Source organism: Labeo rohita, chromosome 1 (genome assembly GCF_022985175.1).
Source record: "Labeo rohita strain BAU-BD-2019 chromosome 1, IGBB_LRoh.1.0, whole genome shotgun sequence".
Taxonomy (NCBI): Eukaryota; Metazoa; Chordata; class Actinopteri; order Cypriniformes; family Cyprinidae; genus Labeo; species Labeo rohita.
The window spans coordinates 22190765-22213880 of record NC_066869.1 but is presented as its reverse complement, the minus strand read 5'-3'; the positions used below and the strand labels follow the sequence as shown (position 1 = coordinate 22213880).

At 34.3% G+C, this 23116-nt stretch overlaps 5 protein-coding genes across 10 annotated transcripts; 4 read left to right on the top strand and 1 right to left on the bottom strand.

Moving 5' to 3' along the window:
• The first annotated feature begins 18 nt into the window (after positions 1-18).
• si:dkey-22i16.9 (uncharacterized) lies at positions 19-4628 on the top strand. The gene is made up of 6 exons (XM_051121182.1): positions 19-438; positions 1237-1307; positions 1817-2119; positions 2391-2711; positions 2801-3082; positions 3192-4628. Exons 2-6 carry the CDS (start codon positions 1259-1261, stop codon positions 3506-3508), a joined length of 1272 nt encoding a protein of 423 aa, XP_050977139.1. The 5' UTR covers positions 19-438; positions 1237-1258; the 3' UTR covers positions 3509-4628.
• A 1858-nt stretch (positions 4629-6486) lies between these two features.
• Positions 6487-8405, top strand: scpp9 (secretory calcium-binding phosphoprotein 9). Its single transcript, XM_051106085.1, has 9 exons — positions 6487-6534; positions 6625-6639; positions 6714-6851; positions 7353-7472; positions 7577-7645; positions 7745-7807; positions 7976-8026; positions 8115-8194; positions 8283-8405. The coding sequence occupies exons 1-8, from the start codon at positions 6487-6489 to the stop codon at positions 8160-8162; spliced, it is 552 nt and encodes a 183-aa protein (XP_050962042.1). The 3' UTR covers positions 8163-8194; positions 8283-8405.
• A 2109-nt stretch (positions 8406-10514) lies between these two features.
• On the top strand, positions 10515-13430 carry odam (odontogenic, ameloblast associated). Of its 3 annotated transcripts, none has more exons than XR_007828370.1 (9): positions 10515-10636; positions 10744-10812; positions 10883-10927; positions 11282-11335; positions 11450-11647; positions 11737-11907; positions 13023-13083; positions 13207-13265; positions 13353-13430. XR_007828370.1 is itself a non-coding variant. In XM_051118411.1 (9 exons), the coding sequence occupies exons 2-8, from the start codon at positions 10753-10755 to the stop codon at positions 13237-13239; spliced, it is 627 nt and encodes a 208-aa protein (XP_050974368.1). In that variant the 5' UTR covers positions 10515-10636; positions 10744-10752; the 3' UTR covers positions 13240-13265; positions 13353-13430. The 3 variants fall into 3 exon arrangements, 2 of the variants coding, with proteins under 2 accessions (XP_050974368.1, XP_050974380.1); XM_051118411.1 differs by having other exon boundaries at positions 13018-13083; XM_051118423.1 differs by having other exon boundaries at positions 13023-13424.
• A 112-nt stretch (positions 13431-13542) lies between these two features.
• Positions 13543-17998, bottom strand: LOC127172206 (uncharacterized). Of its 3 annotated transcripts, none has more exons than XM_051121413.1 (17): positions 17636-17996; positions 16884-17033; positions 16686-16802; positions 16531-16599; positions 15372-15473; positions 15240-15269; positions 15115-15135; positions 14971-14997; positions 14843-14869; positions 14620-14649; positions 14498-14527; positions 14382-14408; positions 14260-14295; positions 14139-14174; positions 13971-13988; positions 13791-13843; positions 13543-13707 (listed from the first exon to the last, which is right to left on the bottom strand). In XM_051121413.1, the coding sequence occupies exons 1-16, from the start codon at positions 17708-17710 to the stop codon at positions 13835-13837; spliced, it is 804 nt and encodes a 267-aa protein (XP_050977370.1). In that variant the 5' UTR covers positions 17711-17996; the 3' UTR covers positions 13543-13707; positions 13791-13834. The 3 variants fall into 3 exon arrangements, with proteins under 3 accessions (XP_050977370.1, XP_050977386.1, XP_050977378.1); XM_051121429.1 differs by lacking the exon at positions 17636-17996 and adding an exon at positions 17144-17292; XM_051121421.1 differs by lacking the exon at positions 14971-14997 and having other exon boundaries at positions 17636-17998.
• si:dkey-22i16.7 (uncharacterized) lies at positions 17202-21893 on the top strand. 2 transcript variants are annotated; one of them, XR_007828607.1, is made up of 7 exons: positions 17202-17341; positions 18733-18797; positions 18891-18938; positions 19027-21054; positions 21158-21236; positions 21382-21432; positions 21551-21893. XR_007828607.1 is itself a non-coding variant. In XM_051121442.1 (6 exons), the coding sequence occupies exons 4-6, from the start codon at positions 21183-21185 to the stop codon at positions 21812-21814; spliced, it is 369 nt and encodes a 122-aa protein (XP_050977399.1). In that variant the 5' UTR covers positions 17202-17341; positions 18733-18797; positions 18891-18938; positions 19027-21182; the 3' UTR covers positions 21815-21893. The 2 variants fall into 2 exon arrangements, 1 of the variants encoding a protein (XP_050977399.1); XM_051121442.1 differs by having other exon boundaries at positions 19027-21236.
• Positions 21894-23116: the final 1223 nt, after the last annotated feature.

Sequence of the window (23116 nt, the reverse complement as noted above, 5' to 3'; positions counted from 1 at the left end):
TTGCAAACACTACGCACATGCGTATTCGAAACAACTGTACTGTCCTGTGCTAAACATTTCTGCAGCACTCCACAACTGGAATGAACTAGTTTTGGGCTCGTGGATATATATACATATATATTTTTTTACCTAGCCTAATGTTTAGCTTGTCCTCTCGGCACAAACAAAATTCTACCTTAGACTTTAGTAAAAGTTACTCGTGACATTAAGCTTTTTCCATAATAGTGTTCGACACGTGACAACTTTCTTCCGCGTCTTCAAGATTTCATTGACTTCTCAGTGGCATTCCGTTAACTGTTCGGATGTGTTAAATCGTTTCGCACGTACTTTTAACACGTGTGTTCAAGTGTTGTGTCGATAGAACTTTAAAGAATAGCGAGATTTAGAAGACTGGAAGATTTACAAAACACGGCGGAGGAAGATCCTGTGACGCGGAAGGTGAGTAAAAGCATGTTTTAAGTAAAGAAGGCTAATATTTCTAGTCAGGGATTATACTGTTTTTGTCAGTCGAGCATACGCTGCACAACAGCTGAAATTTTAACTGTCCTTGTTTTGTTGTGACCTTCATCGTAATGCATTGAAGGTCACTCCTCTCTTTTGTCAATCAGCATGTGAGCACGGTGAGAAGTTAAAGTGGCGTGGTATATTTATCTTTCTTTTTTCACTTCATCAGTGTCTTATCTTGATAACAGCTCAAATATATGTTAGGCAATATTTTTTCCAGGAAGCATGTTCGTCCCTTTATTAAATTAGGGTGTGCCGCCTTCTCATGTTTTGTTTTTGAAGTTCCACTAGAATATCTCAGACCCTACCAACTACTCTTAACAACTTCATACAACCATTCCAGGAACTGTATGCAGTTTTAAAGTTTTAAATATAATAAAAGCAGTGTCAAAGTTAAAACTTACAAGAGCAAACATATTGCATTTTTTTTTACGACCACTCTAATTTTACTTACTGATAATAATAATGATAATATGGTGCACAATTACTGTGCAAGTGCACTTACACAAGGATGTGAATTATTTATTAGTTATTACATTTTTTTTAATTAATTAAATTAAATTAATGTTATTGGATTCCTAGCATTTGCATTGTTTTACCTAAAATAATCTTACTGAATGCTGTACTCCCAAAAACATCAGAAAAATATTGGTTGCATGGAAGAGACAAAATAGTATTGACATTACACACTTCTGTCTAAATTTTATATACTCTTATTCTTAAATCCTCCAGTTCCAAAGGCCACCGGACAACTATGAAGACACTTCCACCGAAGAACTTCCTTTACTTGCTTCTAATCTTTGGTAACATGTCGTTTTTCTGTTGTTGTTGTTGTTGTTGTTGTGAATTTATACATTTTGATTTATAATATTTTCCTCATAAAAAGCATTTTCAAAAATGTAGATATGACGCCACAAGTTAATTATTAAAATAAGTCAATACTGAAGGTATTTAAGGGGCCAAAATCTTTTTAATATATCACTAACCTGTTAGATAAATAGTTTCCAATCTGAATTTATCTTGGTCCAAAGCAAGGATCTAAATTAGAGCATTTAATTTGTGTTAAGTTCATGCTGTTTTGTTAATGTATGTTACGTAATGGATAGTCAATGGCTTGCCGTGCATTAAAGAACTGTAAATGCATGATGTGGAGGCAAAGAACCACTTGACACCTGACGTAGTGGAACTCCCTGTGCATTAAACGGTTTTACTGCATACCTGCCAGGCAATCAGAATCCACTATTCAGACAGACCGTGGAATAAAATCAAATATGTTCTTCTAAAACGACTTTTATTCTCTCTTTCCTGCTAGGACCCTTTTTAGGTGGAATGTCGACCCCTGTTGTAGTGAATGTTGGGGATACTGCGAATTTCACTTGTAATGAGGCATGTAATGGAAATCTCTTATGGACATTCCACACTCACAATGAAAATCTGGAAGTTTTAGAGTGTGTCAAAGAGACTTGCACCAAAAACGAAAACTTTAAGAACAGAATGATCCTCAAACCTGGAGCCCTGTCTCTAGCCCTGTATCCTGTTCTGTACAATGATGAAGGCTTGTACACAGCTAAGTGTGATTCAGTGATTTTCTGCAGTTTCCACTTAAAAACTCTTGGTAAGTTTTTGTATTTTTTAGTTAAAGCAAAGGTTTTGGTACTGCTACTCTGCAGCAGTTCGTATCAGAATACGAATACGAATCTGAAATATTTTGAATATAAAAAATTATTATAGGTGTACAATAGTGATTTAGGATAAGCACGGTTTGGAAAATGAATTCATGATGTACTCACTTATATTAATTTGGTAAATTATGGCAACAAAAAGAACTGCAGCTTTAAGCATGAGAATGACATACGTATGTTGTTTTGTGTCCTGTCATTCTTTAGTACCCACTACTGTGAACAGCCCAGTCAGAAGCAACATCACACTACCCTGCTACGCACGCACCGAGAAACAGATTGCTGATGACTCTGTGAACATCCTGTGGAAAAAAGATGACCAAATAGTGTTACAAGTTCAAAAAGGCATTACAACATATGGCTCAGGTTTTAGAGGCAGGGCATTGGTTTCACTACCTCGTTATAAAGACGGAGATCTTTCCGTTGACATCCTCAGGGTCACCACATCAGATAAGGGATTGTATCAGTGCTATTACAGTGCTAATGATGAGCATGGTTATCCTGGTGGTGTCACTCTCAATGTTACAGGTTAGTGAATATTACATTTTTTACACTTTTTTTTGTCTTATAAAAGAAAAAAACAAATGTTTAATTAAAATGTGCAATTCTTTCTTCAGCTCATCAAAAGTTCTGTGCAAAAAAGTTTGGTGAAAATCTCACCCTGGACCTCTTCGGCCCAGAGGGTGTGAATGTGACGTTCACCGGTCATAATGCAGCGGAGACCCTGGTTTGTAGTGTGACAGGAAATAACACTATGTGTTCATCTGACTACAATCACAGAGTATCTGTCATAAATGATTTCCTCGTGCTGCGTGAGTTAACATCCTCTGATACAGGCACATTTACCGTGAGAGATGAGATGGGTGAAGTCATTGGCGTCAACACTGTCACGGTGGAGGGTACGTTTTAAATCACAAATTTCATTTTTGTCGTTTAATTTTATTTTTCAGTGTAATAATTGGTTTTCACTTGCATTCAGAATTAAGTTCCTTTCTATGTCGTCCACAGGTGTGACCCAGAGACATCACTACATAGCTATGTCTGTGGCAATTGGTTTCGTTCTCATTTGCTTGATCCTTTGCTGTCATTGTCATAGACAGTCACGAGCACAGCAGTATCTCTGCAGTTACAATGTAATACAGTCTACTGTGGATATAAATCCAGAACCACTGAGAGAGCCTGCATTCATTGGATTGTCGCAACAAGAAACCAACCCAGAGACTGATGTTTGTCCACGCACACCCGTGGAGGAGACTATGCCTGAGCCTGAGAGGACCACTGAGAAACAAGACAAAACTGAGGAGTATATTGGAGAAACAATATAGGAATACTTTAAAAGTAGTGTTTCCCTTCTGCTGTATTATATGGGATGGCATTACATTTATTAGGTGTTCTTTAAATAACTGCGCAACTGTGCCAATGTACAATATGCAAAACTCAAAGAGAAGGCAATTTTTACCTCAGGAAGGCCTATGGTTGCAGACTAGTTAGCGAAATCTAGGCAAAATTTTATGACAAAGAAACATCCATTTTCTGCTTTCAAAGGTGCAGTGATGTATGAAGCACAGCTCACATAGAAGTCACTTTGAAACAAAGCCGTAAGGTAAAATGTGACAACTTTTTCAACAAGCTGTTTTTCTAGGTCACTAATACTTATTTCAGGCTACTGATATGACTGATTCAGTCTAGTATAGATTTCAAACATTTTTAAAAAAGTGCTGTTTGTTTCTTTGTGTAAAAGTTTTTTTTCTTTTTTTTTATGGGGAAGGTTACTCAGTGTACCTGTAGGATCACTAGAAATACATATAGGTTAAAACCAAAAAAAGCATTTACAGTTGATTCCAGTTAGCCAGACAGTGAAATTAATGTAAAATATTTGAATTACAAATCATGTGTGGCCTTTTTCCTTATGTTTACATGGCTGACAGATGTCTTAAGTTATTAGGGTTAAGCTACCTGCCTCTTTTAGTGTGGTGCTTCTCATTAAACGTTATTACTCTGCACTTTCTCTTGCTACGCTATAATGCTTTGCACTTTTTAATATATCTTTTCATATTTTGGAAGTATCATTTAAGACCTCAGATACCTACCTCTCTTACAGTGATGTTTCTAATTAAGCATTTTTTTGCACTTCCTCTTGATGCACTATGATATATTGCACTTTTTTTATTGCTCATAAGCTTGTGATACTTTACCTTTTTTAAAATTGTTGTAGATTAATAAAGTGTTTTATAATGTATCAATGTATTGCCAATGCCTCATTACAGTGTTTTAGCTATGATTGTGACCATTGTGGCATAAAGGGCTGACATTTGTTGACTACATGACAATGCAAATAATCTAAGACCTAAGAAGCCCTATTTTACGTATGAAGCATTACTCTGGACTACCTTTGGTACGCTTTGATACACTGAACCTTTTCTACTGTTCATAAAATTGTTAAACTTTGCTTTTTTTTTTTTTTTTTTTTTTAAATTCAACTGTTCAGTTGAATAAAATGATTTATGATGTATCTTTAAATGTTTGTGTGTTTTATTAACTTTTGTGATCAAAAGTAACATTATATGAATTTGTGTTGATTGCTTAAACCTGATTGGCTGACGAACGCTCTAAGGTGCACAGCAAAAGTAGTTCCAGGTGTTGACTGCATCACATGCCCATATCACTTCACCAAATGATGTAAGTTATTTTAATTTGTTTTAACCTAAAACAGCACCAAAAGAACCAAAACCCACAACGACACTGATTAAGCAAATAAATATAGTAAACAATAGGATAAAAACAAATTATTTACATGTTTTTGCGTTTTGTGTTTTAGGCGCGATATGTGAACAGCCCCTTTTAAGTCTGCTTTCAGCGGCTCCATTTCTGGGTCTAAAATGACGTTTTGGAACAACAACGGAGGTGTTGGATGAGACACGTAAGAAATAGTTTTTACTCACAAGAGCGTTTTAAGGACAAAAACCTGGTGAATGTCTTTACAGCTTCTGAAAAATGTTTGATGTGTGGTAATCTTTGTATAATAATTGACGACAGGCCATTGAATTATTAGAAAATAATGCACACCCGAGGTAATGATGCGTACATGACGCGAAGCATTACGTCTTTTTTAACAAAAATGTTTTTAGTAATAGTAAAAGTAGCTTTAGTAGTAACTGTTTTAGTAATTTAGTCATTTTACATACTCTCTGTAAGTGTCATAACATTGGTTCTGGAGTTGTTTACTGTGACATTGCAGCAGTGTTACAAATGCTGTTTGCTTGTTTATAAAATTTGAGAAAATATATATAATGACAAAATCAGATATTGTGCAGATCTCTTGTAATTCCACAAATGTACACAAATGATTACTTTTGTTCACAATAGTTCAAAGTTAAGACTCACATACTCATTTAATTTACTATATTAGTACTACTGTTTCCCACATTTTAGAATGATAGTAAAGTTACCAAAACTATAACGTCTGTGAAGCTATAATTTTGTCATGACTAAAAAATATGGAAATAACAATTTTAGATTCTTAAGTAATAAAAAAACAGACATTAACATGAATTTACAGTATTGATTATACAGAATATATATGTCAGCGCATGTCAAAAATCCTCAGAACCTAAAAAAAAAAGTTTTTTTCTCTACCAATATAGATGTATTTTTAAGTTGTTGTTTTTTTTAAAAACAGTCCAGACATCACAATAAAGGCCACATTACAGTTTTTCAGTTATGACTGCTTTTGTGTCATCATGGCCTATAGGGCTGACTGAAATGATCTAAGACCTTTAGACCTGGAGTAAAGAGATTATAACACAAGCCATGTTTTCATATAGGTCATGAGCAAAACTACAGACGAGACCACATCTCTGTTTTCAAGTGTCTGTGCAGGCTGTAGTGAACATTATGTCATGTGACTTACGTTGTGTGTAGATCTATGTATGTTTAGTCACTCTTTTTAAAATCCTTAAAAACTCAAATGACCACAAATTCTGCCAAAAGACATCTTTGTGGTAAACTTTAAAATATCTGCATAACAAAACCATAACGCGTCTAATGCTTCCAAATACCCTGCTGATAAACACAGCTGGATTAGTGTTGAACTCCAATTGGCTGAACTGGATCGTTCAGCTCAATAAAAAGCTTCGGAGATCTGTACTGTACTGTACATTGCAGAGCAAATCACTGCTGGAACGAGAAACAGGTGGGTGCCAGAAACATTCTTTGCTATTTAGACATAGGAGAATAAATCTCATTATAGAATTCCTTGGTTGATTTCATGCAATTTAAAATATGCTATTTTTCAGATTGCAAGATGAAGAACTTTGTTATAACTTTTATGGTTCTATCCATAATTGCTGATGTGAGTACATTGATTTAATCTAATTATATTGCTTGATTTATCAGTTCATTTACACTGCTTTGATCACTTTGATACTTCTTTCTCTTTTAGATCACCTCAGCTAAGGTAAGGTCATTCATATCAGAATTATCTGAGTTAAGTTTGTTAACACTGGCACTTTAAGCTGTACTTATTTTTAGAAGCTGCGTCTGATCAACGGTGTGAATGGTGGTTTGGTTACTGGTGTAAATGGAGTTAACCCTGTACTGGTGGGTGGTCTAAACCCACCCGTGCTTCCTGGCGGTCCTGCTGTTATAGGACAGCCTCCATTAACACAGGTACAAACTGAAAATTTACTAATTAAAAGAACAGTTCAGCAAAAAATGAAAATGCTGAATATTTTCCATGATGATCCAAGATGTGAATTTGTGAGGTTGTTTCTTCCACCGACCTGATTTGGAGAAATTCAGCATTACATCACTTGGTCACCAATGGGTGCCATCAAAATGAGGGTTTCCACTTTCACTTTCCACTTCACAAGATATGAACTGATGCACAGGAGTTGTGCTGATTGCTTAGATTATTGCAGTCTTTTTATCAGCAGTTTGAACTCTCATTCTGATGGCACCCATTCACTTTAGATGATCCATTGGTGAGCAAGTGATATAATGCAAAATGTTTCCAAATCTGTTCCGATGAAGTGACAAATTCATTTACAGTACATCTTTGGTGGCTTCAGGGTGAATACATTGTCAGCAAATTTCTATTTTTTGGTAAACTACTCCTTCAAGCACTTTGTATATCCCTAAAAGAAAATGTGTCTCTTTTGTGTCTGATAGATTCTGCCTGCAGCTGCTCTTCCTCCATATGTGCTTCAGCAGCCACCTGTGGCCGCAGTTCCCTACGTTCCCCCTAACATCGGACCTCAATTGGCTTACCCTTTCGCTTTGCCTAATGGGGTATTTGTCAGTTTTCATTCACAGTGTTTGTGTAACAATACGCATTTATTTCTGTCTAATTGAATGTAATTTGGGATGTTGTTTTGGACTGTTCTAATCAACAGGGGTTGCCATATTACATCGGTGGGCCCCAGAATCAACCAGCCATGATCCCTCCGCAACAACAAGTTGCGGTACAAAACAACCCTTCTAGTTGCTAATACTATGCTAATACTATAAAATAAATGCATGGGCTATAAATATATTCATGAAACTCATTCCCAATGCTTTAGGGTGGACAAGGCCCTACAGGAAATATTCAAGCTGTACCACCAGGCTCACTGACTAGATTTAAGGTACATCTGAGGAAGCAAAACCATTGTTTTTAAGACCTATTTTTGGCCACTTAATATGATTTCTGACATGTAAGTTTTTAGTAAAAGTGCACTGTAACTTGTTTAACAGTATTCAGTGTTCATTCAATATTTAAAAAAAATTCACCTTTCTGTGTTAATTCTTCCCAGCGCTCCTTCCTCAGAAGGACCACTGCAAGTCCGCCTGTTTCAATCGCCCAGGTTTGTAGAAAAAATAAGTTTGTATCTTTCTGAAATCTAATGAGTGGTAAACTGCACTGTAATAAAATTTATCATCTGCATACTACAGATGCCATCTCATGTCAACCCTGCTGTGTCTGGAAATCCTGTTGGGTAAATCTGAGTGAAGCATGTTTTTGAATAGTTAAGGTGTGTTTTATACATGTGTTGACACAGTTACACATTGATTTTAATGTACAACAATACTCTTGCTGATTGAGTTTGTTTCTTTTCACAGATACTTCCAAGAGATCTTCTCTTCTTTACAATAAATGTCATTTTGTATTTAGAATGTTACAGAATCATTGCTGATGAGTAAAATGTACTATGGTAAAATGTCTAATGCTTTGCTTTATAGCCTACTGACACATTGTCAACATTTATAACAAATGTTTATACTGAATAAAAGTCAGTTTGTTGCAACTGTGAATATTTTCATGTGTTATATTGCCATCTATTGGCAATGTTCCTGAAGATACTGTGAAACATTTTTGAGAAAGAAAGAAAGAAATAGCATGTTATTGTTTAACAAGTTAATGAATTGTATTAATACAATCATACAGTTAATACTATCATGATGATGATCATCACTCTTTTAAAAATGTATGTTTAATTCATTTACTTTTCTGTTCCTCGTCCCTAATTTAACAAAGTACCACACATAGCTCTCCATTAAGGCTATATGTGTTCTTTTGTCAGTCTCTGACAAAGCTCGTTTCTGACATGGCCACTGCTCCACATCGACTTCTATTTAAAGAAATCCATAACAATTATTATGATTCACACTAAAAGTATGTAGAAACTTTGGTTGTTACAGAAACGTTTGTATTAGCTTGCCACAAAATGGCATGAGGGCAGAAAAAGTTGCAAATCATCAAAAGTTACACAGACATAGACACATAAAATAATAAGCTGCTAAGATTTGGTGGTATTTGTTCATTATATAGGCTACCGTTTAAAATTTAGGTCAGTAAGATTTTGTTTTGATGATGTATAGATAACCCTGTTGAAAACAACAGCATATGCTGGTAGGTATGTTTTGATGCTGGGATGCTGGTTAGGTAGTTTTTGACGCTGGTTTTTTATCCTTAGCTGGTTTATGCTGGTCCTTAGCTGGTCATGTCGCACCTAACCAGCATCCCAGCATCAAAACATACCTACCAACATATGCTGTTTTCACCAGGGAATAGATAGGTCGATAGATACGTTCTTTTATTCAAATACTTTTAATAAATACTTTTAGTTTACATTATGCAGGATGCATTAAAGTAATCAAAAGTGTCAGTAAAGATTTTTAAATTCTGTTTTTATGAACATTAAAGTCACAAAAAGTACCACTGGAATAATGGCTGCTGAATAATCGGCTTTTAAAATATTTTAAAATAGAAAATGCTGTATTTATTTTCATTTTTTAATTAACAAGGTCTGTCTGTCTCTACCTAGGTGTGTTGGCTTGTTGGTTGATTGATTCTGAGGCATCTGAGTTTATTTCTTTGCATTAGAAGATTAATACTTGTTCAACACTTGACAACCTCAAAAATGTTTATATCCAGGCCTTTATAAGCACAACACTTGTGACATTTAACAATTGCACTTGTACCCATGCTAAATCACATACGCACACTTTACGGTTTGGGATCTGTACAATTTTTTCGAGTCTCATATGATCATAAAGGCTAGCCAAGGCTGTGTTTGATGCAGCTATTATTACAATAATAACTGTTATATTACAAAATAACTGTTTTGCTGCCTACAACAACAAAAAAGACATATTACATAATTAAACATGTTGGTTATTTATTATAACCAAACCTACACAGGCTATTTCTGAAATAGAAAGTAGAGTCTAAAATAGATTTTAAATAGTTAGATTCTTGCAGATTGATTAATAACGCCATCTACTGGATTTTAAGGTTTTTACACATTTTAGAAATGAGAAAGGTCACTACAGCTGAGGGAACACAAACCATTTCAGTCTGGTTATTCTGTCTGGGATACTCAGCCCCTAAACCGTGTAATTACTAAGTAGAGATGACCACACTAATTGCCATAATTATTGTTTTGAAGAGAATGATTCAATTTTGTTTTTTCATTCTCAGCCAGACAATAATTTGTCTCCTTACCTCACAGAGCAAACATTCTCACTTCATTCAACCTGCGCATTAGTCTGTAGGGAAGCTCGGTCCTGATCTAAAGCACTGGTGCATGTGCTCTATATGTGTTAAGCATTAAATGTTATTAGTGGCTTGATAATAATGATAATTCTCATCTTATCAGAGCACACATACTTGTGCATACAGACATGCTCAAACCCAGACAATAAATTGCTGAGAACAATTAGCAGCTTATTTGACCATAATGATACATGTCTATATATGACGCGGTATGGACAAATTGAGACACATGACAGACCGTATGTGTCACAATTACAGCACCCTGATATTATAAGAGGGCAAGCATCAGTTTAAAAGCAAAGGGGAAAAGACGCTAATAGTTTGCACTTCTGCTCTGCCTTGAATGTACTTTTATTTTCTCTAATATTCTGCTTTTTGAGCGTTTATTGATTATTAGTAGTATATCGAGACAATACCAGTAAGGACTCTTTCAAAAATATATCTGAATAATTTATTTCTAAGGACCGTGTCTCTGTGTTTTTAGACTTTAGTATATGTTCATCCTTATTGATTTTTCATCCACAGATTACCAAGATGAAGTTTCAGGCTGTCGTTTTCATGGCTGGTCTTCTCAGCATTTGCACTTGTGTTCCTGTAAGTGTCCATTGATAAATTAATGTTTTCATTTTGAATCTATAGTAACAAAACTGTTTGTGTTTCTCAGATCTACCAGCCACAAATTGGAATAATAGGAAGTAACAGTAATGAGGTATGCTTACTAAGCATTTTGTTATAAATTACATACTAAAAATGTATTAAATGCTACTATTTAAAAGTTTAGTGTCAGTAAGATTTCTTTTGCCTATCAAGACTGCGTTTATTCGATCAAAATCACAGTAAAAGCAGCAATACTGCAAAAAATGATTACAAATTAAAATAATGGTTTTCTATTTTATGGAAGCCATACCCATAAAATTTAAAAATGGCTGCGGACGCTCTTATGGCAAAAATAAGGTGAATAAATACATATTAAATAACTGATCCCAAACTTTTGAATCGTAGTGTACATTTTTTGATTTCTGTTACATTGTTCACAACTGTTCTTTTTTTTCCTTCTTTGTAGGTTTTGCGTCTCAACGGACTCACTCTGGCCAGTATGGGTTTGGGTCCAGCACAGGTAATTCAGCTTTCAATCACTTAAAAAACTAATATGATGATAGCTTGTACATTTAACCTGAAAAAATGTACTTCATAATGTGCTCATTTGCATCTTTGCTTTTTTTCTTCTTAGGGAGCTGCATTTTTCCCTCCTTTCCTGTTCCAGCAGCAGCCCCCACAGGTTCTGAACTTTAACCCTGCGATGCAAGGACCCTTCCTGCCTCCTCAGATAAACCCGCTGAACCCAGTACAGTTGCCCCCGGTGCAGCAGGAGCAGCCTATACCTGGCATCCTTCCCAACAATGGCTTGCCAGCACAGAACCTTCCCCCGGTACAGACAGACTTCAAAGGAAACGTCACAAACCTGTGGATTTATTAATTTATTTATTGGAATGATAAAAAATCATATTTTGCTTTCAGGGCTTTCCATTCTTCCTGACTAATCTATATCCTCTGAGGAACACTCCTGTACAACTGACACCCAACCAGAACACTGGCCCAAATGTTCAAGGCCAGGGCACCAAACAACTAATGCAACCAGTGCAACCAATGCAGCCAGTGCAACCGATGCAACCAGTGCAACCAATCCAGGTATTGTAAAGGCTTTTTCTCACATTTTATTCTCATTTTAATTGATTGACTAAGGAAAAATGTTTTTTACAAGGAAAAATAATTCGGTGAAATGCATATTACCTCAATGAAGGAAAAATGCATTAACATGCATTAATGTATTATATAATAAATGTATTTCATATTTAAACTATTTAAAGGAGAAGTCCACTTCCAAAACAAAGATTCACATATAATGTACTCACCCCCATTTGTCATCCAAGATGTTCATGTCTTTCTTTCTTCAGTCGTAAAGAAATTATGTTTTTTGAGGGAAACATTTCAGCATTTTTTCTCCATATAATGGACTGATATGGTGCCCCGATTTTGAACTTCCAAAATGCAGTTTAAATGTGGCTTCAAACAATCCCAAATGCGGTTGTAAACGATCCCAGCCGAGGAAGAAGGGTCTTATCTAGCGAAACGATCGGTTATTTTCATAAAAATAACACCATTTCTATGCTTTTTAGTGTCAAACGCTTGTCTTGTCTTACTCTGCCTGGACTGTTTTTTTTCCAGTTTGTGACAGTTAGGGTATGTCAGAAAACATCTTATGTTCTCCCTCAACTTCAAAATCATCCTATATTGGTGTTTTACCTTTTTGTTAAGGGCTTCTTTGCATGTTCACTTTGCATAGACTGGGTCGGTACTTCTGCAGCGATGTAGGATGATTTTGAAATGATTTTTTTAATGAAAATAACAGATCGTTTCGCTAGATAAGACCCTTCTTCTTCAGCTTTACAACTGCATTTGGGATCGTTTGAAGGCACATTTAAATTGCCTTTTGGATGTTCAGTCCATTATATGGAGAAAAATGCTGAAATGTTTTCTTTAAAAAAACATAATTTCTTTACGACTGAAGAAAGAAAGACATGAACATCTTGGATGACGGGGGCTGACTACATTATATGTGAATCTTTGTTTTAGAAGTGAACTACTCCTTTAATACATAATTATTTTAATTAACAATAAATAAATATGTAATATTATATGTTACAGTTGATTAAATTAATTGCATTACTCTGATGTAGTCTTAAGGGGCTTGTATTTGTGATTTCTTACATTTTAAAGACAGTTTTTTACATTTTTCAGAACAGGGGGAAGGTAACATCTGCTCCTGATTATCGTGGTGATCGGCCCGGTCCTGGAACTGGCGAGGTTTTTTCAGAAGTTCTCTCTTGTTAACATGTTGTTAATAACCAAACATGACAAAACATGGATGGGCTGAATAACTGCTGTAGAATTTGTAGACTGTTTATTAACCAATGCTGTCTCTGACAGGGGCATCCAGGGTTTCCATTGTTTGAGCCATAGGCTCAGAAGATTTCATAATTAAAAAGGTATTAAAAGTTTTCTAAATTGTATATTATAATAGGATATCATACCAATTAATTGATCAGAATGTGCATTTGTTGCTGATTTTCCAGATATCCCACTATGGAGGCCCCTCACAGAACACATTTTTATTCAACTTGGAAATACACATGTTACCAAATAAATAAAAGATGCTCTATTAATTTTGCCTAATGCAAATTTTTCATGTTGAAAATATATTTTTGTACTCCTACTGAAACTTCAGTGGCAAAATGATCAAAGTCAACAGTGTTGATGCTGAAATATTTATTGAACAGATTCTCAACAGTAATGATTAAAGAAGAAAATTCAGCAAACTAAGAGCGAACAACCATAAATCTACATGAACTAACAATAAAATAATAACAATAATATCTATGTTATGCGTTTAACTTCTATTGCTGAATTATGTAATAGCTGGATGTTCACCTGTGGAAAGAGAAAAAGAGATTATTTAAAGACAAAATTAAGTTTTTAATCAAACTGATTTTAGGTACAGCAATCTGCCCTACCAGTGTGATTATTGTGCATGGCTCTTTCCCAGTTTGTTCCATGATCACTCCGCCTAGAGAATCATAGTCAAAAGCAATGTTGAATAAATAAATAAATAAATATAGTAAGAGAATCTAAAATGTATAGTCAAATACTTCAAAACCAACAGTCACTCTTAACTCAGGAACCAAAATACTGACCTTCATGAATGCAGGGAGCTGCAAAGACAACCGGGACATTTTAAAAGATCAAGAAAAAATACAGTTAAAGAAGAAAGAGAATGCTATTAGGTGAAAAATTATTCAAGATACTGGCAGATATCTATAACGTGACTAACGAGGTATTAGTACATGATCCAGATTACTTACAAGCTGTGTGATGCCATATTCAAATGAGATTCTTGGCTGTGGGGAGCAAATACACCACAAACTATTTTTAGTGTCCAGATATTCAAGGTCATTCACAGACTATGAAGGTGATATGACTTACCGTTGCGTTTGGGTTGAAGATGAGCTTCACATAAGGCTGTTAGATGTAGAAAGTATATTTACAGAGATTGATTTGGTAAACTGAATTTAAATGTACTTTAAATGTTATTTTGTGCCTGTTACCTGAGGGCCAAAGGTGGAGAAACCATACTAAAAGTGATAAACAATAAAGAAAATTAATTCCACAACAAAGAAATCACATGGAACTTACTTTACAATATAATAAAATACAACTTTACCCCCAGTTCCTGAGGCCTATTCACTCCAGCCTATGAATAAGTCATAAAAGTTATAATTTTTCTCTACATGAAACATTATTATATCTAGTGATTTATTAAAATTAGATCTAAGACTTTCTTACCTTTTTTGGTGGCTGCATCTGGCTTTTGCTCTGGATGGAAAAAAGGTATTTTGTGTGTATTATAAAACATTTACTTTCTTATTACTTATTTGTGTATTTAAATTGTAACTCTCATTATCTGTTCAATACTTCAAATTAAAGTATGAAAAAAATACTATAAATACTGCAAATAGAAAATGAATGGCAAAGTATTATTTGGACTAGGACTTTTTAATTCACTTACTTTTGGTAGGAGGAACACATTCTCTCCCTGGAAACAAAAGGAAAACATAATTAAGATTTTGTCTTCTGTTTTATTGCATATTTGTATCTTGCATGTTAGGGTAATTAATGTAAATTTCCCCAATTTACCTCCTTTAGATGGAAAGCACTAATATTCTGTTAAAGGGAGAACATATTTATTTGTTTACTTATTTTTGCTTTTTGATATATTACATTATATATATATTGATATATTTCTGGGTACAAAACAACAGCACCATCAGTTTCACTCACCTGCAAAGTGACATTGTCAGCCTATGTTGATCCAAGTGAACAAAAATATTAATCACAGATTAGAGACTTAAAATACATTCAGGTCATGACATTTAATTTTTTTGGTTGAATTATCAACATCTTACTTTGAAGATTGGTATGAACTGCCTGTTGTCCTAAAACATGAATCATAGTGAACTCATAAATCCATACAACCAATAACAACTGAACATAAAACACTGTTTATTCCACAATGAATATAAGCAATATGAACTTACAATCATGTTGGGACTCAGGGGTTTTCCAAAGACTGGATTCATTTGATTCTCTCTAACCCCATCTACTGGATCCTGGGTTGGGTGTGTTGGCATTCTATCCAGCTGAAGGGATTTAACAACATTAATAATTCATTTTCATATTTCATCAAATATTCTGTTTTTCCACATAAATAATAAAATGCACACTACCAGTCAAAAGTTTTTGAACAGTAAGATATTGAATGTTCTTTAAAGAAATCTCTTCTGCTCACCAAGCCTGCATTTATTTGATCCAAAATACAGCAAAAGCAGTAATTTTGTGAAATATGTTTACTATTTAAAATAACTGCTTTTTATTTGAATATATTTTTAAAATGTTATTTATTCCTGTGATCAAAGCAAAATTTTTAGCACCATTAATCCAGTCTTCAGTGTCACATGATCCTCTATTCTAATATTCATAACATTCTAATATGGTGATTTGCTGTTCAGGAAACATTTGCATTAGAATTATAATCAATATTTAAAATAGCTGAGTATTTTTTTTCAGGATTCTTTGGTGAACAGAAAGATCCAAGATCAGCATTTATTTATAATAACAAGCTTTTGTAACATTATACCACTATACCATTCAAAAGCTTGGAATCAGTATTTTTTTTCTTTTTTTTTTTTAATCAGGAAAGAATTAAAGTTAATACTTTTATTTTATTTATTTACAAAGATGCTTTAAATTGATCAAAAGTGATGATAAAGGCATTTCTAATGCTACGAAAGATTTCTATTTCAGATAAATGCTGTTCTTCTGAACTTCTATTCATCAAAGAAACTGAAAAAATGATACTTTAACATAATAATGCAAAATAAATGTATTTTGAGCAGCAAATCAGAATATTAAAATGATATCTGAAGGATCATGCGAATGGCGTAATGATGCTAAAAATTCAGCTTTGAATCACAGGAATAAATTACATTTTAAAATATATTCAAACAGTTAAATTTGACTGTATTTGCTGTACTTTGGATCAAATACATGCAGATGTCTTTGAAAAAAACATAAAAAATCTTGACTGGTAGTGTAATTCTGTTTGTCCCAGGGAAATGGCACATTGTTTTCATGTCTTAAAGTCTCTAAAGGAACTCCAGGAACTTCAGCACTTTTAAAATGTGCAGTCTAACTTACTTTGTACAATGGTCTACCAGCTCTACCAATCCTCTGTGGTTTTCCATCTTTTCGCCATTGTTCGCTCCTCTGTGTACAGCAAAAGATACAACTGATGTTTATTGAACTGCATAATGGTTGAAAACATCACAAAAATGATCGAAAATGTTGCCCACCCTGTCTCCTTTATTTTGACCAGGGAATGCAGGTTGTTGTCCAAATGGAGAGCTGTTAGATGGATCTTGTGCGTGTTGCTCACGTCCATCTGGATACAATGGGCCCACTGGATCTGGCTGTAGTGAGTGCCAGTTCACAGTTTGAAGTAAAACCACCTTACATCATTTCAGAGTTATGCATAAAGTTGAAAGACTTACAAAGACTGGACGTCCAAAATTCTGCTCCCATCTGGGTCTGACTGGAGTTCTGCCCCCTGTCTGAGGTACTTTTACTCCTCCATCTGGACCTGAGAAATACTTCTCTCCATTCACTGGGCTAACTTGATCCCAGTGGTCTCTGTCATTGGACTAAAATAAAAAAAAGCAAAACAGTGTGAAACTCCACCATAATACCACTATACACTGCTATACTGTAGGTATACATTCGGACAAGCATCTGTCAGAATGCTTCTACTTACTTGAGCCGCCACCACAACACATGATAATGCCACTAGAAACAACATTGCTTTTACAGAATAATAAATATATACAAGTCAGACTTAAATTCAAGTTAAACTGTAACTGAGCGTGTCACCAAAGTCACAGACTTTGCCCTCTTAAATTTTGTCCCTGTTTCCAGCCGTGTCACAGTGGTTGTGCTTCTCTCTTTATAAAAGGTAGGTGTTGAGCAATTGTCACTGTTGTTGTGGATCATTTGTTTTGAACAAGGATTAATCAATTGTTAGAGAAGCTGTTACTTAAAATACTAATACAGAGCTGAAGTCATTTAAGGTGGTCAAAATACATATGTCAAAGTCCATACAAGCATTTCGTAACATTACACAATTCTTGTTTTAAAGAGATGTAAGTATATGGACTTTCTTCTAATTCTTTCTCTATTGCAATATCAGTCAGACAGTTTAAAGAAAGCCACAGAGGAGTTTGTCATGTTTAGGAGGGATTGTACTAACTGTTGCCTTAAAGGAGAAGTTCACTTCCACAACACACTTCCACTTCCTCACCCCCTTGTCATCCAAGATATTCATGTCTTTCTTTCCTCAGTCGATATGAAATTAATTTTCTTGAGGAAAACCTTTTAGGATTGTTCTCAATATAGTGGAATTCAATAGTGCCCCAAACTTTGAACTTTTTAAAATGCAGTGTAAATGCAGCTTCAAATGGCTCTAAATGATCCCAGCCAAGGAAGAAGGGTCTTATCTATCAAAACGATCGGTTGTTTTCGAAACAAATTGACAATTTATATACTTTTTAACCACAAATGCTCGTCTTGTCTCGTCTCTGCGAAGCGTATGAGTAGTCTGTGTAATCAATACAGTTAGGGTATGTCAAAAAACTCCCATCTCGTTTCTTCAACATCAAAATTGTCCTACATTTTACAATTTTTTTTTGTTAAGGGCGATTTTTTTTTTTTTTGCCTGTTCACTTTGTAAACACTGGGTAGGTAATTCTGCAGCAATTTAGGATGATTTTGAAGTTGGGGAAGAAAACGAGATGGGAGTTTTTTGGCATACCCTAATTGTATTGACCGTATTGAAACGAAAAAAAAAAACAGAGTTCACCCAGACTTAGACAAGACGAGTGTTTGAGGTTAAAAACAATATAAATTGTTAATTTGTTTCAAAAATGACTGATCGTTTTGCTAGATAAGACATTCCTCAGCTGAGATTATTTAGAGCCATTTGAAGCTGCATTTAAGATGCATGGAAGTTCAAACTTGGGGCACAATTAAAGTCCATTATAATAATTTCTAGAGATAATTTCTAAATTTTTTTCTTCAAGAAACATAATTTCTTATCGACTGAAGAAAGAAAGACAAACATCTTGGATGACAAGGGGGTGAGTAAATTATCTGTAAATTTTTGATCTGGAAGTGAACTTCTCCTTTAAGCCCACCTGAATTAAGCAACAGCAGATAGCAAATTAGGCATCAACATAACAGGGGTGTGATATCTATTGCTGTATTTAAGTCTTCAGGTTGTTCAAATTATTACTAGTCATCAGAGCAGTTAACATTCTTTGTAAGAATATTATTTCTGCTGCTTTGCAGAATCTTTGGACAGAATCATGAAGACAGTGATCTTATTTGCATGTCTTTTTGGTCTGGCTTTCCAGGTAGGTTTCAAAAGCTAAACTTTTGCATTTTACACAGTTATGGTTGCATAAAAATAATTTGAGAATGATAGTTATTTTTTTTATTTTAATTAGGCTGAAGTTCACCGGCGTGTGGCTCCACCATCCAGATCGGATTGGGATGTTAGTAAAAAAATGTAATGTAAAATTCAAGATGATTTTTTTTTTATTGCTTGTATGACTGCATATATGTCTCTTTTTCTCAAATCAGGATTTCCAGAATCGTGACCCGTTCTATGAGCTGCTGAATACCCTTTTGTATAGAGCACCAGCCCCTGTCCCTGTGCCAAAACAGCCTGCTATCCCATCCTCTGCCCCAACCCCAGTGCCAAAACTTGTACACTCAGACTAGTTTCTTCGTTTCGAAAAATGAAGACAATTCTCTGTTTACATGAGGCTGTCTATGATTAGTAGAGCTCTAATAGCCAGTGATATTAGTCTACATTTGAAATAGAAAAATAAAAAGGTAGTACAAAAAGAAAATCAACTCTCTCTGGGTAGCCTGGAACATACTACACATATACAATTATATGTGAGTTAAACTGTGCATATATGGTTTATTTGTTGTTGTTCTCAGTGTATTTCAGACATTTGTTACCATAAAAACAGCTTTGCATTTATCAGTTTTACTGCCTTTGTGAGATTCAGTATTTTGGATGTAAGAATGTTTAATTTATGAATAAAAAAATGACTAATAATAATTGCACATGCCAGACTTCATATAGCACTTTGCAACACAAAGTGCAAGAATCACAAACAGAAGAAAGTGGAAATAAAATAAACGTGTTTTTATATAAATAAAGTGTCAAATTAATTAAAAAGTAACAAAAAAGTTAAAAGTATAGGTAACACTTTACAATAAAGTGTAATTTGTTAACATTAGAGTACATTACAGTATTTATTCATTTCTGTTAGTTAATAAAAATAAATTTGTTCATTGTTTGCTCATGTTAGTTCACAGTGCATCAATGTTAACAAACACAACTTCTAATTTTAATAATGCATTAGTAAGTGCTGAAAGTAATATTAACTAATTAATTTTAGTTGATGTTAACATAGTTAACTAATGTTAACTAATGAACCTCAATGTAACCAAAATATGTAACATAATAATTAATAATTCTGGATTTATATAAAAAATAAGATAAAAGAGAACAGTAAAGAATCAGCCAAATCGAATGTGTGAAAAAATGCATACCAAATGTTAGGTTTGGTTTAAAATATGACCAAACTTTCATAACCGAACTTGCTTTTAATGACTGAAATAATCTGGCAGCAACCAGAAAAGAATTATTTGTTGTTATTATTGATGATGACAAAAGAGATCTTTAAAGAGATCTTTAAATTGTGACTCATTATACAAGCACTGCATTATTAGCAAATCTTATGTTAGAATGTGCTGAAATGAGCATTTGAAGACATTTGCCTTCAGTTAACACAACATAAATAAACCATTATTGAGATATTTTCTCTGTATTGTATCAGTATTATGATTGCTACATTATCACTACCTCTATAAGCATGTTCTCAAACCTTAACACAGTACACAACACTATTTTTAAATATATAATAAACTTAAGGAATCAAGACAAGAATATGTGCTATGTCCTAAAATAATTGAATAAAATCCAGTTTAAAGGTTGCTTTTAAGACTACTTTTAATCAACAAGTCAGATATTTATGATATATTTTTTTTTAATTAGACAACAATGTCATCCTTCATCCTAAAGATATTTTCCCCATATTTCATCTGATAAGTCTACATTAGTGTTTATTTTTTTAAATACCTATAAATGTTTAATTTAAATGTCATCATTGTTAATATCATTTCCACTGATTTTTGTATAAATATGCCAATTCCATGTGACATGTCATCTATTTTTGAAGATTTGACACAGATATAAGCAAGGTATTTATTTATTATCAAAGAATCCCAGCCCTAAGGTGTGCCTTAATCTTTTGTTTTGTTTACATCTTGCATAAACTCAGTTTAGGTGTGTGTACAAATAATATACCATGAGAGAGGCATCCATGTGACTCATTTCCCTATTTCCCAATTGTTGAGTAAAATCCAACTTGCTAAATACTAAGTGTTACATTTTTTTTTTTTAAACATGTCATTTTGTTACTTCTGCTGATTGGCCAGTTGCATGTCAATAATGTATATATAAAGCATATATCACTGCTGGTTTGATGTTACACCTGAAACTGAGAAGTCTCTCATCCATTTGGAATAAAGGTAAGAAGCAAAGACTAAATTAACAGCACTTACATTTATATTTTGGTCACTTAGTAGGTTTTTGTTCAGTGTGATTTATACATGAGAAATCTTTCTTTGTTAGGTCGGAGCAGCTCTTTTTGAGAATCATGAAATCTTTCCTGATCATTGCTTGTGTCTTTGGACTCTCCTGTGTTGTTTTAGTGAGTATCATCCTCTTTTAATTGCATGTGCATGATGTTCTACACATTTTTACCACCACATAGTCTGTAACATAATTTATAACAATGGAACTGAAGTGATAATGGTAATAAAGACGCGAACTAACAAATTTATTTTCCTTTTTAGGCAGAGGATGAAGTCCTTCGAGACAAGCGCTCATCAAGCCGTTCCTCAGAGGTAAGTTTGAAATTAAAAACTTAGCGAACTGTCTTTAATTTTTGCCATTGCATAAAATCTTTTTTATAGACTCTTTTAAATAGAAATCTTATATGTTCTTCTCCTGATATTTCTACAGATACAACCTGGAGGCTTCTTTAACCCATTTCAGCGTCCCTACCCATTCTTTCCCCCTTTCCAGGCTCAACCTCTGCCTCAGCCTTTTCCTCAGCCTCTGCCTCTGCCTCTGCCTCGGCCTCCGAACAACAATGCTCTCCTAAGCCTCTTGCCATTCATCTTAGCACAGCTGGCATCCACTGCCCCTGCTCCTGCACCGGCACCAGCACCTGCCCCGGCCCCGGCACCAGCCCCTGCCCCTGTACCTCCACCTGCCGGGCAATAAGACACCAGTTAAAACTGCAGAATATGTCTGATTGACTTGATACTCTTAAAATAAAGAAACTTGGCATCATTGAATCATACATTTGTGTTTGTGTTATTCTTTATCTTTTAAACATATAGAAAAATGTACAGTGTATCAGATTTTTTAGTGTGTTCATGAGTATTATTATATAAGATAGCAACCAAAAGTATTTAGAGGTAAAAAATTATGGATTTTTTTTTCCTGAATGCAGAAGTCACGCCTGACTCTTAACCGGAAGGATGCTTTGCATTTCCAGTCATTGCAGGTCATACCTGCTTACTTATTTTTGAGTTTTTCATTTGAATAAATATTTAGAAATTATTAAACACTATATTTTGAAATGGGAAATTTAGAAAGTTAGTAACTTACATCCTTTTTTATTGATAAACGTATAAGTACACACAATGAATGCAAGCAAATACTGAATTTAAACCAAGTTTAAAATGGTGCTAAAAAAAGCATTCAGCTGCATTTTTATCCCCTTATATGTACAGTATATACAAATAAATAGATATGTAATCAAGATCGCCACCCCCTCCCCCAACCCAACTCCCCACTCCAAAACAAAACAAAAAAAGTCTCACTCCAAGCGGAACTTAAAAGTTGGCAACCCTGAATCAGGGTTAGTATTATTGAATTACTCACCAAACAGATTTGTTTAAAAGCACTGAAACATTCAAGAACAATACTTCACTACTGTGTGTAACAACGTGTCTTCTGTGGCTTTGTTTAGAGCTATTTTTATTGATAGAGCAAAAACAGATATTAAAAAAATAGAAAACTAAAATTTAGTTCTTTAATTTCTGTTTACTGACGTGTTGCACAAGGAACGCCATCGTTGCTTGTTCTAATTGTTTCTGAATGAAAAAGTATGTACTTATAAGAGGAGGAGGTGTGGGACAGTTTTGGGACATTTTGAGATTTGGTACATATTAGGCCTACAATCACAAAATCATAAAATTGCTTCTTGAAATCCACAGACTGCTTTTTCACTTAAACCAGGCTGTCAATCATCTAACATTATCAAATTCTCTTCATAACATTCAGTGTATTTAACTCAACAATTCCTCCAACCATATTAAAGAGAGAAGTATGTCTATCTACCAGTCTTTCATGGAAAATTAATAGTTAATGGCCAAACATATCTGATTTTCTGCCGTGCTGTATCTTTTTAAAAGCTGATAATGCTTATAAGATGATATGACTTATGTGAAAAAATAAATGTGTTCATGTTTGTAGTTATGAAGCGAAATAGAAGTGGGCGATATGACTAAAATCTTA